Below are 16861 nucleotides of genomic sequence, written 5' to 3' on the forward strand. Positions count from 1 at the left end.
ATGGCTAATTGAATATATGAAGATAGTAATAATTGCATGGTTCATAATTTGCATACTACTGTTTACAATGTTCTTAAGAAATCAACCAACCACATTGCGCCAACTGCCAGTCACAATACAATCCTCAACCTAACCACGTAGGGATGCACGAGGAACCGGGGGTAAGCCAAATTCATCTTCAACCTGTAAAAGATCACAATCAGCCCGGGCTAGATAAGTCAAAACATGTCGGGTCAACACAAATTGACCCGTTCACAATATATGGTTCAGAAATGCAACTTACATGATTGTTAACTTTTCGGGCTGGTATTGCATGCCCAGTGGGAGCAGAAGGCAAGTTGAGTTCTTCATAATCGGGTTCGTTATCAGGTTGAAGATATGAAGGCACTCCTTCGCCTTCGGTTTCCAGGCCCATATCTGCCTCAAGAGCATCAAGTTCTGCATTTCGTGTCACAAATTTTATTATTAATTAATAACCACTGGTAGATTGTGAGTTGTCAGCTGATGTGGCAAACACATCAATCGCCATGTCAGCATTATTATTATTATTTTACACTTACCACCCATGAGATCTTCATCGATGTCATCAGGCATGTTGTAGCTTCTACCGAGACACTCTTGTATTTCATTGCTAACTTCCATCAAATCCATCATGTCATCTTGCAAATTCTTCACATCAACAAATCAAACGGTTCAACTTTAGAAACTTAACGCATTCCGAATGATAGACGATATAATAAGAGAAATAAAAACATGTACTAACATCAATTTCTTGAATCTTTACGGTTTTCATCATTCCTTTCAACTCTTTGTTTGCTGTTTTCAGAGCCGACATCTATAAACACACAAAATCGATTAGAGACATGAGTTTGAAGTTTGGTTATAACTGAAAAGAGGATATATGTCTCAAACAAAACAAGAAATGCAAACTTATGGTTCGCACACGTATTCAAGAAAAACTGGACCCTAGAATTAGATGTGGGGTCCACTACCTCATGGAGGTAGGCAGCAACTTGCACCCAGAGGACAAAAAAAGCTCCACCCTGCATGCTTTGAACTACTTCCTACATGACGCTACCAACAAAACCGAAAACCGATAAGGTGAAAATTGGACCCCTAAAACAACCAATTTGATTATGCTAATCCTATTTATAATATAACATTTAAAAGTGATTACTATGACTTTAAACCGTATGATAATAATAATAATAATAATAATAATAATAATAATAATGCACATCCAAACACACTATAATTCTAAGAAGCAAGATTAGAAGATAAATTAGGGACAATTACAAACAATCGACTTAATAATCATGAAACATACTGTTTGTTGAGCATCTTTTATGCACTCAGAAGCAAATGCAACTTGATCTAGATTGAAAGTTTGGTTGTACAGCATATCTCGTTGTCCTTCATACCTGACAAGAGTGATTTAAGGTTGCAGTCATCACTAAATTATTCAAATTCATTATTACCAATAATGATATGTATATTATTTAGTAGCTTACATTCTTTTCTGCTTGAGAATTCTCATTGCTCGAGCTTTCACAGCTTCTTGAGCTGGACCAGGGCGAGTTCTTTTGATCTGCTCTTTATATTTAGCAAGTTCCCCGTCAAGTCGTTTGATCTTTTCGTCTACCGACTCTCCTCTTTTATTGATCTAAATAAGCAAGAAAAAGAAATTAAACTTCTATCTACACGACTACACATAGTTAAGAGGGAAAAAATAGCACTTAACACCAAAAAGATAAACACGGATATCAAAATAACAACATTAAATAATACCAATCCAACTGCACATGATATTTCAATTATCCAACTAAGAACCATAACCTTGGAAGGTAATTTTAATCAATTAAAGATCTCTTTCCAAACTATAATTTATGTTAATTCACCTTCAACTGAGTGTCCTTTAAGCTTTCATTACACAAACAACTGATTCAATCCAAAAATTATGTTCAAAACATGAATAGCAAATTTCTTCCAAATTACATTAGATTGTGATGCTACAAACCCTACTGCTATTTCTAGAACACAGCGTTTCATCAAGCCTAGAATCTCTTACGCGTAACACTATCGGTGTAAATAAGCCAAGCCGCTCATGAGCTACTCGAGATCAGCTCGTTAAACACTCTAATCGAGCCGAGCTTCACATATCAAGCTTAAGCTGATCTCGAGTAGGGATGTAAACAAGCTAAGCCGCTTGTGAGCCACTCAAGAATAACTCGTTAAAAACTCAAATCGAGCCGAGCTTTAACAAGCTCAGGCCCGAGCTTCACATATCGAACTTAAGCTGATCTCGAGTAGGGATGTGAACAAGCCAAGCCACTTGTGAGCTACTCAAGATCAGCTCGTTAAAAACTCGAATAAAGCTGAGCTTAGGCCTGAGCTTCACATATCGAGCTTAAACTCGAATCACAAACCTAAACGACCTTTTTACTAATATAATTTGTATTTAATATATTTATAGAAAAACCTTTATTATATATAAAACTATGATCAAAATATATAAGTAATGTATAAGGTAAATAATTATAAGAATTTATAAAACAAGTGAATAACAAACGAGCCGACCTCGAGCTCAATCTCTCTTAAATTAAAACGAGCCGACCTCGAAACCTAAACACGCTCAGGCTCAGCTCGTTTACACGATAATACAACAGAAATGCATTGCATACAATTAACCGCAATAAAAACCATATAAAAACACATTAACACTCAAATCAGCACTAGGTAACCGAAACTAATCAAATAAACCGAACCGATACCCAATCGGAAGCTTCATTGAGTGTAGCAGCAGGTGCTTTGTCCTTCTTAATACCGAATACTTTCTTCATTTCCTTTAATTTCAAACCTCTACGGTTTTTAGGGGTTTTTGGGTTATTCGGATCCGGAGAATGCAGAGTACCTGAAAACGGTAATATTAATCCGGATCCGGTTTGTTTGGATCTTCAATTTGGAGATTTGATTTGAATTTGAAACCCTAGGTTTTGTTGAAGCAGGTTTTATATGGAAATGAATTTGAAATGTCTTTGTGAACGTTATAGTGATAAATATAAGTTTGGCTTAATTGCAATTTGCACCCTCCGGGTTTTCTTATTTTTGGTTTTCTTACTTAAAGCACTGATAGTAGGAGTCGTGGAAAAAAAGGGACCGGTGGGAACACCATCCCTCTAGGAGAACGGTAATTTTTCACCGAAATCCGTGGGGTATTCCTCATTTCCTTGGTTTCTCATTTCTGTGTAGAAATGAAGAAAAACAAGGACAAAGTTGGGGAAGTCGGGAAAAATTGGCAGTAATGGATCCAGAAGAATCAGGAACACCACCCTCATTGTGTGTGTGTGTAGGGGGGGGGGGGGATAGAATTCATTTTTTAAGCTCTTGAATTTTTCTTTCAAGCTTTTGTTTTTTCCATCTACAATTTAAATTGGTCATAAATGTTCAAACACATCATATGGCTCTTAAAGGTTATCACGTGGATGTAGACCTTTTATGGCAATTTTTGTCGGGATATTTATAATCCTCAAAAAATTGTTTATTGTTCTTTTGTACCAAAAGACCATTTTAAAGCATTTGGACACGGGGAGTGGGATAACTTCGTATGCTTTTAGGGGGGAAGAGTCGTTCTACTCCATCCCAGTTCCCTGATTCAATTTCTCAGCAAAGGGTACAAAAAGTACAAAAAAAATCCTTGGGACAAACCATGGGGACAGTATTTCCGGTCGGCCCCATTTTATCACACTCTTTTCTCGGTTCTTCAAGCAGTCCACTACGTCCCGTCTTATAGTTCGCTTCAAATTCACGTGTTTTCACGGTCTAGTTCGATTGGTTTCGACGGATTTTATAGGTCGAACCATTAACTGTAATCCTTGGCAGCTTGATCAGGTCAGGTTTTATTAACATGGAATCATACCATTAGGTCTTCAAATGGTCTGTAAAATGGTAGGCTTAGAAAAGAGGACCGGACATTTTACCAAGTATTAAATGGTTCGTGTGCAAAAAAAAAAGTAAAAAAAAAAACTGAAAATATATCTTAATTTAAAAAGATGTCATTGGTGTTTGGTTTTAGAAACAATAAAATTTCTTATTTTCCATAGTTTATGGGGTTTTAAGATTATTATTAAATGCCATTAAAATATTAATTCAATAGCATGAGGTATATCAGAATGTATAACTCTAACTCATCAAAAGATATGCAGTTTAATGTATTACATTAAGAATCACATGTCTACTCTAAAAGTAGGGGCATTAAACATGGTAGCAACTAGCAAGTTAAACGGTCAACATGCAAACCGGCCAGGTTGACATGAACATGATCATTTAGCTAAACTTAAATATGTGAATTTCCTATTAGGTTCGTGTCATATCAGAAACTCACTGAACTTATAAATTTGTGTTGAGAAGGTGAAATACTAATATGAACAAAGAGCATCCATAATATGCTATTACAAATGTGACAAGCAAAACAAACAAAAGTTTTTTGACATTACTAAAGTTTGAAACACAACAATGGGTTATGAAAACCCGACCTCAATAATACTCATCTATACAAGATGAGTTCAATACAATAGGTTGTCTGTCATACTGCATGCACAACAGGTTGCAAGCCCGTGTGTACAAATAGTGACTAGGGGGTTAAGCAGAGCACAACTCTGCTCAACACCCTGATCCAGACAATAAAAATACAATACAAATAACTATGGTTAACCGGTACATACAAAAATAAAACACAACCAAACCATACAAAAGCTTTATCTTAAACGAAGAAGCAAAATTACCCTTTTAGCCCTAAGCCTTTTCTTGTTTTTCCAACAAACAAGTCTTTAGATTTAATCATACCAGGAATCCGCCCGATCATTGTTATACATTTTATCTGTGACAACGCGTCTCGCCTCCCCAATGACACGATTGCAATTCCTAGCGTGTCGGGAGAGTATTTACCCAATTTACCCCCGTCGCCTCCTTCTATCAGGAGTTTTATATTGTTGGCAGCCACCGAAGCGTGGCTTTGTGCTAAATATCCTTGTTTGAGTTCCTATAGATTTAAAACATTTTGTCATTTCATAAAATAGTTATAATTTGATAACTAAGATTGCAAATATTATGTTATTTATAACATCATAATATACCCAACTGAAACTTAAAAATATCACATATACCCAATTTAAATGATTTTTTGTCTATGACAATCTTACCCCTATTTAATATATAATCTGTTTAAGAAAAAATTCATATATACCCTATTATATATACCCTTCTTTAATATATATTTTTAAATTTATAAAAATTCTACCCTTTTCTATATATATTCTTTTTAACCCTTTTTGTTAATGGATATGAATGAAATTTTAAAGTTTTAGAAAAATAAGGGTAAAATAGTAATTTTTTAAATCATTTTTATCAAAATGAGTAAACTTGACATTTTAACTACTTTTTAAGGGTATGTAATTATATATGATATTTCATAAGTTTGTAGGGGTATATTGGGAAATTTCTGGCCCGTTTGATCCGTTACTCCAGAGATAGAAATGTAACCCGAACCAATATATTCATAATAAAATGTGCTAAAAATACCAATGTCACGGGCCAACTTACAGGAATATCAGTAATATCTCCGATTGCGAAAATATTATCAAAACCCTTTACTCGTAAATTTGCATCAACCATTAACCGCCCACGATCATCCAAAGAATCCTTGAGAATAGTGTCGTTAAGCCATGATGAACCGATTGGATCACTTATGCATTTAAAGTGACAATCAGCAATGATAGTTTCACCACTGGATGTTAAATAAGCACCATCTGACCCGGAGTTTAAGTCAACGGATTGACCTAAAATGACCTCAACATTTCTGGCAGTTAACCAATCAAGAGCCTTTTTACCAGCCGCTTCACTAATGAACTCAAGTAGTCTTGTACCGCGGTGAACCAGCTTTACTTTTTTAGTTGGAAAATCTACTGCAATTTCGGCTGCGAGTTCTACGCCAGTGGGCCCGCCTCCGACTATTAATATTGAGTTTGCAGATTGGATCTTTTCATATTCTGCAAAGTAAAAGATTGAATCTTTGTTAGTAACGTCATCATATGGGTCATATGACTTTATCAGCAGTGTGCACTGTCACATTAGTCACTTTTGTCACTCTGTGTCAGTCTAACACATCATACGACCCATATCCCGTATAAACATTATGCTCTGTATGATGTGTCAGTATAAAACGTCATACGACCCTGAATGCCCAATTTTCTTCTGTCATAGGGCCTGTATGACACGCCACATTGTCAGTGATGTGTGATGTCGCATCAGTCACTTATGTGTCAGTCTAAGACATCATACGGCCCATCTGATTTGAAGTTTGAACATTCACCACCTCATACGACCCATGTACACATTATGGCCCGTATGATGTGTCTATATAACACGTCAGACGACCCCCTATGACCAATTTTCGTCTGTCGTACAGCATGTATGACATGTCAATGGCGTGTGGTCACTTTTTGTCCAACACTAACAACTTTTTTTTTCTAAATACTCAGTGCGTCAAATACAATAATCAAGCGTATATTATCTGATGCAGTTAGAAGCGCATGTCAAATGACAATCAAGAAACTCATATGATTATTTGCCAAAAGCTTGGAACCAAAAGGTTCTAAACCTTCAAGGTTTATACAATTAGGGTTGAGTTATAATAAGAAGATTAGTCTTCCTAAGAAGGATAGGAAATAATCTTGTCCATTCATTTGAGAATTGAATGGTTGAGATTAGATTAGAGAGATCATCAAGTGTAAAACAAGGGTAAGGGCATAATAGGGATAACACATTTGTTGACTTTCTCTCTCCACATGCAAGGCACATGTCAAATTCCCCCATCATTTTAAAACGTCCATAACTTTTTTATACGACATTTTTTTTTCAAAACAATTTCACCATAAAAACGAGTGTTTTTTTAATCTTTTATATGAGTACTATATTGCTTTATAAAAAAAAATTCGTGGGTTTTTACAAAGTGTGTTTTATCATAATTGTGTTTTACAAAATTGTGTTATACAAGTGTGTTTTATTTTTTCATAGTGTTTTTTTTGCATTGTGTTATTTAATTGTGTTTTCATTGTGTTTTTGTCATTGTGTTTTTATTTTCATAGTGTTTTTTCCATTGTGTTTTTTACATTGTGTCTTTTTTCATTGTGTTTTTCATAGTGTTTTATTTTCCGGCGAAATTTCCGAAAACTTTTCCGGCAAGGTGGTAGCGGTGGGCGGTGGAGGTTGTAGGAGATAAGTGAAAATTTAAGTGGGTTTTAATTAAGTGGGTTTTTGAAATTAAATTAAGTGTGTTTTCAATATTAAGGTATTAGACAAAAATACCCTCATTCCTAGCCTTCTTAGGAAAATCAAACTTCTTATTTGATCTTTTCTCTATACAATTATTCAAAAAAACCAAAACTGTCCTATAACAACGAACCCTAAATGCTAATATATAGAAATGAGAAAGTTATTAAAATAGGAAACAAGAATCCGATAAAATGGAAAGATATAATTTTAATCAAATAAAAGATCATCATAATCTTCTATTCCGCACGGGTCGGGTTGGGTCGGGTCGAATTATTAAGTTGGATACTCCTACATCATTATCTCAATAAAATATAGTTCAACCTTGTTTGGCCCGTTTCTTCTTAAGCTAACTATTTATTTTACCCTTTTGACCCAAATAAGATCAACCCGTTTATAACCAAGTTTTTACCTACAAAAACACCAAGTTTTCAAGGGTAATTTGGTAATTTTACCTGCCTCAAACTGCTTGATCCTCTCACTTTTAGTAACACACCCTTTACTCATATGACCTGTGGCAATCACAAGATAATCATATGCAATCTGGAAGCCTTCTTTGGTTGTAACTTGACCTTCTCTATCAATGCCAACTGCATCAGATGTAATAATACTTGCTCCAAGAAGATATTCATGGTGGTTAATCAACGATCGCTTCGCAAACAATGGTTCAACCAAACACCGCAAGCTCGCCCATGTGATCTCCAAATACTCTTTCCTAAACAAACAAGTTACACATACTTATGGATGAGATTAGTACTGTACTGATACCGTACTGAAAGATACATATACAGAAAACAGTGAAACCTTATACCGAATAATGTTTGAAATTCTTCGGTTCGGATTGGTACCGGTACCATTGAAAATACCAAAAATACTGATACCGAAAACATGAAAAATGAGTACCGGTATTTGGTAAAAAAATGATAATCATAGTGAATAACATACAGTACTGTACCAGCACCGAACCAAAAAATAACGATACCGAAAACGAGTGAAACCTATACTGAATAAGTGAATAACATACCGATTTTTTGGGTTCTGATCGGTACTGGTACCATTGAAAACACCAAAAAATACATGAAAACCAAGTACCGGTACTGAACAGTATGGGTACTTTACCGGTATTGAGTAAAAATGATCATCCCTAGTGAATAATATACCAGGAATCAGATGTAGAGGTACCGGACCAAAAAATACCAATACCAAAAATGAGTGAAACTTTATACCGAATAGCGGATTTTTTCTGTTCGGATTGATTACCTTACCATTGAAAATACCAAAAAAAAAACGGAAAAATGAGTTACCTGTAAGGTATGGATATTCAGTAAAAAATGATCATCTCTAGGTAACAAACATATTGGGTCGATTTGATCTCGAATTAACTAATGGTATATGGACAAATACTATTAGTTAACTCGAGATCAAATTGACTCAATCTGTATGTCATTCATTGAATAACATACTTTGATCTCGAATTACCTTATAGTATGTGTAATTTAACTTATACTATTCACTTAATAAAATACTATATATGTTCTCGAATTAACTGATAATATGTGTCAGTTAATTCTAGATCAAAACTATCAGTAATTCAATATCAAATTAACTGATGGTATGTTAATTCGAGATTACCATCAGTTAATTTGATATCGAATTAGTGATAGTTTTGATCTAGAATTAACTGACACATATTATCAGTTAATATGTAAGTTAATTCTAAATTAACTGATGGTATGTGTCCAGTTAATTTTATATTATTATTCACTGAATAACATACCTTGTAAGTTAATTCGAGATCAAAAGTATTAGTTAATTCGAAATCAAATATATTATATTTTTGATTTCGAATTAACTGATGTATGTGTCCAGTTAATCTGATCACTCAAATTTGCAACTGAATAAGCAGTTAGAGAGGTAACTTACGAATCAATTAAGGTATAATCAAAGTGTTTATGTTTATGAAGAGCTTTACAAATATGACCACCGGCAATTCCGCCGCCAACAACCACCACTCTCTTCTTCTTCTCCGACGTCGATCCCATATTATTATTATTTATTAATGTACGTACACTTTACTTCACCTGACAGATGGTAAAGTGTTGCTGATTGGTAAGTTATAATATATAAACCCTAAGGATCTGATTCTAATTGGATGATGAGATTTCAACGGCCAGATGTTGTTGTGCTAGATTAATGGAAGGTGCAGATTCGCTGTAGCTTTCGCCTTCTTTTGACTTCCAGTCAGATCTACACACCATGTCTCCACACATGCATAATAATTTATTTTTGATTTTAAAAAACGAAAAATTCCCAAAATAACCCGTTTGAAAATATAGTTCTCAAAATGACTCTCTTTTTTAAAAATTCTTAAAATAACCCGTCTCAACTTTATCTTCATGTGTAAATTCGGAAGTCAATGATAAGATTCAACAACCCGATTAAAATCTGACATGTGGCACTCCAATCTCATCGTCAGGTCTCAATCTCATCGTCAGTTTCTAATCGGGTCGTTGAATCTCATCGTTGACTTCCGAATTTATACTTGAAGATGAAGTTGAGACGGGTTATTTTAAGAATTTTTAAAAAAGAGAGTCATTTTGAGAACTATATTTTCAAACGGGTTTTTTTGAGAATTTTTCGTTTTTTTCGACTTAAATGAACTTTTTAACAAGTGTAAAGCAAAATTGAGGTTGATATAATAAAAAGCAAATATTCTTTCTCATCTAAAAATTATCACTCAATATAATTTTGGCATCTAAAGTTCCTAAGCATGTTAAAAAAATATGAAAAATTACCAACCAAGCTTATTCTTGCTACATTAAAGTCTTTGCACTTGTAAGAATTTACAAGGTAACGTCTCATTATAATAAGTATTTGTTTTCTCCTATGTATTATAAAAAAGTGTGTGAACTTTAAATCTTTAATACGGGATAAAGTTAGGCTGAGAGGCTTTTTTTTCGAGTTTTATTTATATGTGTGAGACTATGTGTTATGAGAGGTGTGAAATGTGATTTGTGAGTTCGTCACATAGACAACACCTAGACTAGTGATGTTCAACGAAACCGGTTCCTAGAACCGAACCGGTGGACCCGAACCGGACCCGAACCGGTTTTTGTAGGAACCGGACCCTATCTGATTCAACCCGATAATCCGTGATCGGTTCTTGCATTTCTGAGTGTGGGCGGGTAGGAACCGGAACCGGTTATGGAACCGAACCATCCGGAACCGGTTCCTAACCGGTTCTAGCCGTTGGATCGAATATAGCCGTTGGAAATCGTTTTTTTTGGCCGTTTTTTGACCGTTGGGGTCAAAAATAGCCGTTTTTTGGCTCCCCCAAGCACCCCACTACTAGTATAAATAGGTATTTGGTGTCATGGGTTCATCACAACACTCAAAACGCAAACCCGAACGCAAAAAAATACAAAAAAACGCTATTACAACGTTTTGAGTTCTCTAATCTCTTGTTTTCTCTTCTTCTATATTCATATTTGTTGTTATGGCTACCTCACAATCATCGGTTGGTCAAGGTTCCAACGCCGAACCAAGTTTCGTTCGTATTGTACCTCATAATCGTAATCAAGAGATTTGGTGCAATTGGGATTTGGTTGAATTGAGTGACCATTCATTGAAGGCTCGGTGCAAGTTTTGTGGGATTTATTTAAACCCACTTTCGAATTCAAATTTGAAGAAACACATCGAAAAACCGTATTGCAAGGCGTTGAAAAAGAACGTCGATTCGCAACAAACGCAAATGGATAGTGAAGGCGGAATATTTACATACCAAATTGATCGAGTTCAAGATCGTATGGCGAAGTTTGTGATTCAAGAAGCTTTGCCGTTTAGCCACTTCGACAACCCTCGCTTAACCGCCATGATTCGAGATACGCTTCAACCACAATACACTCACGTAAGTCGTCATACTCTTAAACGTTATTGTTTAAAATTGTGGAAGAAGGCCAAAGAGGTACTAGTTGCATATTTTGAAAATATAAATACGGGAATAAACTTAACTAGTGATGTTTGGTCGGCTCCACACGGTCTACCCGAATCTTATCTTTGTGTCACCGCTCATTGGGTAGACCCGTCATCGTGGGAAATGATGAAACGCACCATTGCTTTCGAACTCTTTGAGTATCCACATACGAGAGATAATTTGTTTGAAATTTTAGATTATGTTATAAAAACTTATAAACTAGAAAATAAAATATTTTCAATGGCATTTGATAACGCGTCGAATAATACATCGGCGGTTGATAAATTAAAATTAAAATATACGCCGATTTGCAATGGTGTATTTTTTCACTCAAGGTGTGTTGCACATATCATTAATTTAATCGTGCAAGACGGACTTGCTTCGGATGAGGTTACATCGGTTATAAACGATTTTAGACTAATGATACATGAAGTTTTTAAGAAAAGTAAAAAAAGACAAATGGAATATAGAAAATTTTGTAAAGATACGGGAAGAAAAGCTTTGGGAGCTAATTGGGATGTACCTCATCGATGGAATTCCACTTACATAATGTTTCAAAGTGCTTTGAAACAAAGAGAAACTTTACAAATGTTTCATTCTAGTCTTGCCAAAAATGATTTGGCAATCCCCTTTTCAAATGAGAAATGGGAAATTATCAATGACTTATCGACTTTTCTTGAAGTTTTTAAAACATCAACTACGAAACTATCGGGAACGTATTATCCGACAAGTCCCTTGGTTCTTTCGGAGTTATTTTTAAACGTTAACAATCTTAAAGAATTTGAAAATAAAAGTCCAATGTTTTCAAACATCATATTACCAATGAAGTTTAAATTAAAAAAATACTTTCCTTGAATTGCCACCGGTTTTTACTTGCGCCGCCGCTTTAAACCCAATGTTAAATGTTACGGGGGTTGAATGTGTGATAGACGAAATTTTTTCAGCCTTAGATATGCATGAAGTTGACCCAAACTTTTCAACAGAGGCAAAAAATGATTTTAACTTGAATTTTAAATTCATGTATGACTTTTATTTAAATAAATATGGGTCAAACATACACATGTCTATGCCGGGGGGGTCTTCATCAAGTTCAAGTGCTACTAGAGTACGAGATCCCATGATTAGCCTTATGAACACCGTTCGCAACGTAACGGCTAAAAAACAAAGAGGTAACACTCCTTCAAGCGAACTAGGAAGGTATAGTGCAAATGATTACTCTACCGGTTTATCCGAAGAGGAATATGGCACTTTTGATGTTTTGGCTTGGTGGAAGGTAAAGGAAACCGAGTTTCCGATTCTTGCCACCATGGCCCGTGATTTACTAACCGTCCAAGCTTCTACGGTAGCTTCGGAATCCGCTTTTTCTCTTAGTGGCAGGGTAATATCGGTGAGAAGAACAAGACTAAATTCGGAGTCGGTGGAGATGTGCATTTGCTTAAAGGATCACTTGGACTCAATCGCTCGTATTCAACACGTAACCACTCTCGAAGATGAAACACCACTTGATGTTCGAGTGCACGACGAACAAGAAGGCATTTCTACAAGTAATTCCGAGGAAGAAGTCGCCGCTCAATAATTACGACGAACAAGAAGGCTTTTATAGAAATAATATGTCACAACTTTATATTTATAAGTTTAATGTTTTGTTAGTTTGTTTTTGAAGATTTTAAAACATGTCACAACTTTATATTTATTTTTATGTTAATTGTTTTTTTTATTTTTCATGTTATACAAATACGAATCGTAGTTTAGAATCCAAATCGCAAACAAAAAACGAAAAAAAAAAAAATTTTACACTGTTACCGGTTGGAACTGGTTACGGTACAGGAACCGGTTTAGGAACCAGTAAGAACCGGTTAGATAGGTTAGGGGTCCGAGGGTGGGAGAACCGGTTCGGTTCCCTAACCGGTTCGAGCCTGGAACCGGTTTAATTGAGGGTTTTGAATATAGGAACCGGTTAGGAACCGGTTCCGGTTCCTAGTCCCAAACCGTTTTGAACATGTCTAACCTAGACAGTGGAGGTTTTACATTTGTATATAGGTTTCCATACAGGGCCGGCCCATTGGGGTGGCAGGGTGGTTGACGGCCACAGGCCCGACACCCCGTTAGGCCCGAATTTTTTTTAAAAAAAATTATATTTATTTTTATTAGAAACAATATGTATATTTAATGTTTAAACTTAATTACGTGACCACTAGCTTGGTCTAGTGGCAAATGGGTATTACTCTCAACCAAAAGGTCATGGGTTCACGTCAATCCTACCAGGTTCAGATATTACACGTCGCCCCAAACATTATGTTAGGGGGTGTTACCTAAAGTCGCTACGGTCCCACCTTACAAACATGTTAAGCTAAATGGCTCGGTTTCATGTCACTAAAGTCCATTGAACCAAACAAACAACTTCAAGGAAAATATGCGACCAAACACGGCTTATAATCTAGTCAAAACCGAATCTATAATTTCATTTCAGTCTGTTGAACCAAACACGCCCGTTATGCTTGCCTCATAAAAGACGTGATAGTATATGTTACTGGAACACATATGAAACTAATCCAAAATACTCCCAGTATCACAAAGTGCACAAAAAAATTTTATTTCCACTAGTTTTGATAAAAAGGAGGAAGCTTGGTGCGTTATCGGGTCAAAATGCAACAAGTTTCTACTGAAGATGAGGAGCGAAAGCATCGATAACTTGTTTGTAAACAGGTTTCTTGAAATCCACAGCCTGCAAGTGAAAAAAAAAATATGTTTTTGGTTGTTGTATCGAACACATTTAACAAACGGGTAGTGTTCAGGTTGACTTGTTTATAAACGGGTCGTGTTTAGGTTGACATGTTTAACCAGTTCAAAAAACAGGTCAACTCATCAACCCATTTATTACAACGCTCTAACCCGTTTAGCACATTTCCAACCCATATGCCTCGTTTAAATAAATGGGTTAAACGGCTCATGTTTGGGTTACACGGTTTTAAGCGTGTATGGGTTATGATTGATATATTTGACAAAATTGAACCCGACACAATTCACACTCCTTTCCGTGAGTAAAAAAGTTGAACTGATGTGACATTTTCTAAAGCGGGATCAAATTTTAAATTAGTTAACATGGAAGTGCGCTAAAATGAGACAAACGGATCAAAAAAGAAAATTTCCCAATATGCCCTCAAAGGTTTATCGTTACAATGGTTGACCTATTTTGACCCGTCCAATTTGCCACCTCTATAAATTTTTATTTTTTTTTAAAGAAACTTTTTTTTGGGGGGGGGGGGGGGGTGCACTTACACGGTCAATCACTTCTTCTGGTGACATCCAACACCACTCTCCAAACTCGGGTTTCTCAGTGCCATCGCCCAACAGATTAATTTCTTCATCTTTACTGGTGAACTTAAACAAGAACCTGAACGTTGCGTGTTAAGATTCTATATAACAAAACCAAAAAAAAAAATTAACTCACCACTTTTGCGCTTGACCTTTCCAGTCGGAACCCCATTGGCGGTTAAGTTTTCCCCGGACATGTGGAGGGAAGTCATAGGTCAACCAGTGTGGGGCCTGCAATATCATAAATAAGTTAACGATAATCTAAATGTTGTGATGAAACTAAATTATAACTATAATGTATTTAATATACAAACCTCCATAAGAATTTCGGCTGATGTAACACCTGTTTCTTCTTTTAATTCCCTAATAGCTGCAGCTCTCGGATCTTCGCCTTCATCAACGCCCCCCTGTTTCACGTATTATTTAAGGTACTACCTTTAATCAACACATTCGGATTGTGATTCTCATATTCTAATCATTTAAGGTATGGAGAACTAGGTGAGAATACGGATGGCCAAAGAACCCGAACGTGACAGGAAAATTCAATACCTGAACAAGCGCCGTATTTTTATTCGTGTCAACAACATTAACCCTTAACTGTACACACTTAAAATCGTGTACCCGAACACTATGCAGTTAATGCGGTAAAAAATCGAATATCAGTCAAGGACCGATATTTGAGATATCGCCTCACTCTAGCCAGACTACGTTGTCTTAACCGGGCCCACGCTGGCTTCATAGTTTGGCTTGGGCGTTCCCCCAGGAAACCATACCATCGACCGCCACTTGATAGTCGGTGTGCCACCACAAGAGTAGAACTCTGTGGCGTAACACACGGTTGGACGAAAACTCTGGTGGGTTCAAGATTCGAACTGACAACCTCGCAAGGCCTAGCTCAAATCCTTCATTGTCATAATCCACCAAAAGTGACAATACCGAGGATCGAACTTGGGTCTCCACTGGAGACCCCAAGCCTCCTACCACTAGGCCACAAAATTCTATTAATATATTATATCATTTAAAAATATAAAGTCAAAATTAGTAAAAAATTACAAAATTGTTAGACGTGTAGTTGAATATTTGAAATTTCAAGTCGGTATTTTTAGGAAAATGGACATCCCAACGAGTCATTTTTAACCACATAAGACCATACCGACACGAACCCAACCAGGCCTGTTCAAAAAGCTTGAGGCCCTAAACTCGGGCTCGTGGCTCCCTCAATAAAAGCTCGAATAAAACTTGATTTGAAACAACCTGAGCTGAGTTATCTAATTTTCGTAACTAAGCCAAACTTCTCCCAAGCTCGACTCGGGTCATGGCTCGGCTCGTTGGCTCAATCTTAAGCTCATTTAACTTCAAAATCGAGCTCGAACCTAGCTGAGCTGCCTCGTTTAACTTCGAACTCGAACTTGAACCCACCCTGGCTTGACTCGTGAACAACCCTAAACCCTAAAAAATAAAATTCCATCTTATTAAACCCCAAAAAAGAATTCATTAAAATAACCTGAGGCATCTGCCAAGCCTCCGGGATATCGAGTCTTGAAGCCGAAAAAATCTAAACCAAATTAAACACAAGTTATTCAAAAACTATCATCTGGGCATTAATAATATTGAAAAAAGATTGATAAAGTTACCTTCTTGTTGGAATTCATGAGGCATATGCCAACGTTTCTTCTGTACCCTGCCGGAGGTGCTTCCATGGCGGATGATGATGCAATCACACGGTGGTGAGTGGGTGGCAATTGTGTAAATTTGATGGGTTTATTGGGGATTTTGATAAAGACTAATTGGTTTAATGGTGGGTTATTGAGGATGAAGGAATATCGGTATATTGTTGTTGCCATTTTAAAGTGTGTGTGAGAAGATTGGTATTTGATTGGTGGATTACATTGTATATTCTTTCATTTTACTAAAATGTCCTCGGGTGCTTGAGTTCAGAGTTCAGCTAGTCCTGAGCTCGACTTAAATAGACAGAGACAGACATAATATACAATATGTATATACTTATTATATAGTGTCGGTTACTGTTAGTGTAAGTATACGGATGAAATGTTCTTTCTCTCTTGTTTCTTAACACGTTATCAACATTAGGAGTGCAACTGTGCAAATGAGTCGAACTGCTTGTGAGCTATTTGAGATCGGCTCGTGAAAAACCTCGATCGAGCCGAGCTTAATCAATTTCGAGCCCGAGCTTGAGCCGGAAAGTAAGCTCGTTTAATAAACAAACCCGAGCCTGAGCTTCACTTA

The 16861-nt window shown here is 36.2% G+C and overlaps 3 protein-coding genes across 3 annotated transcripts; all 3 read right to left on the reverse strand.

The window, feature by feature from the left end:
• Positions 1-56: 56 nt before the first annotated feature.
• Positions 57-2993, reverse strand: LOC143557483 (vacuolar protein sorting-associated protein 60.2-like). The gene is made up of 7 exons (XM_077046541.1): positions 2772-2993; positions 1512-1663; positions 1328-1421; positions 764-835; positions 561-669; positions 284-438; positions 57-183 (listed from the first exon to the last, which is right to left on the reverse strand). Exons 1-7 carry the CDS (start codon positions 2838-2840, stop codon positions 130-132), a joined length of 705 nt encoding a protein of 234 aa, XP_076902656.1. The 5' UTR covers positions 2841-2993; the 3' UTR covers positions 57-129.
• A 1516-nt stretch (positions 2994-4509) lies between these two features.
• On the reverse strand, positions 4510-9391 carry LOC143557482 (uncharacterized). Its single transcript, XM_077046540.1, has 4 exons — positions 9250-9391; positions 7782-8041; positions 5599-6044; positions 4510-5038 (listed from the first exon to the last, which is right to left on the reverse strand). Exons 1-4 carry the CDS (start codon positions 9366-9368, stop codon positions 4778-4780), a joined length of 1086 nt encoding a protein of 361 aa, XP_076902655.1. The 5' UTR covers positions 9369-9391; the 3' UTR covers positions 4510-4777.
• A 4238-nt stretch (positions 9392-13629) lies between these two features.
• LOC143557484 (nudix hydrolase 26, chloroplastic-like) lies at positions 13630-16478 on the reverse strand. Its single transcript, XM_077046542.1, has 6 exons — positions 16249-16478; positions 16119-16169; positions 14929-15021; positions 14751-14845; positions 14579-14693; positions 13630-14024 (listed from the first exon to the last, which is right to left on the reverse strand). Exons 1-6 carry the CDS (start codon positions 16456-16458, stop codon positions 13959-13961), a joined length of 630 nt encoding a protein of 209 aa, XP_076902657.1. The 5' UTR covers positions 16459-16478; the 3' UTR covers positions 13630-13958.
• Between the last annotated feature and the right edge of the window lie 383 nt (positions 16479-16861).

Source organism: Bidens hawaiensis, unplaced genomic scaffold (genome assembly GCF_021521415.1).
Source record: "Bidens hawaiensis isolate Kalapana, Puna unplaced genomic scaffold, B.hawaiensis_p1.1 tig00018977_1, whole genome shotgun sequence".
Lineage (NCBI taxonomy): Eukaryota > Viridiplantae > Streptophyta > Magnoliopsida > Asterales > Asteraceae > Bidens > Bidens hawaiensis.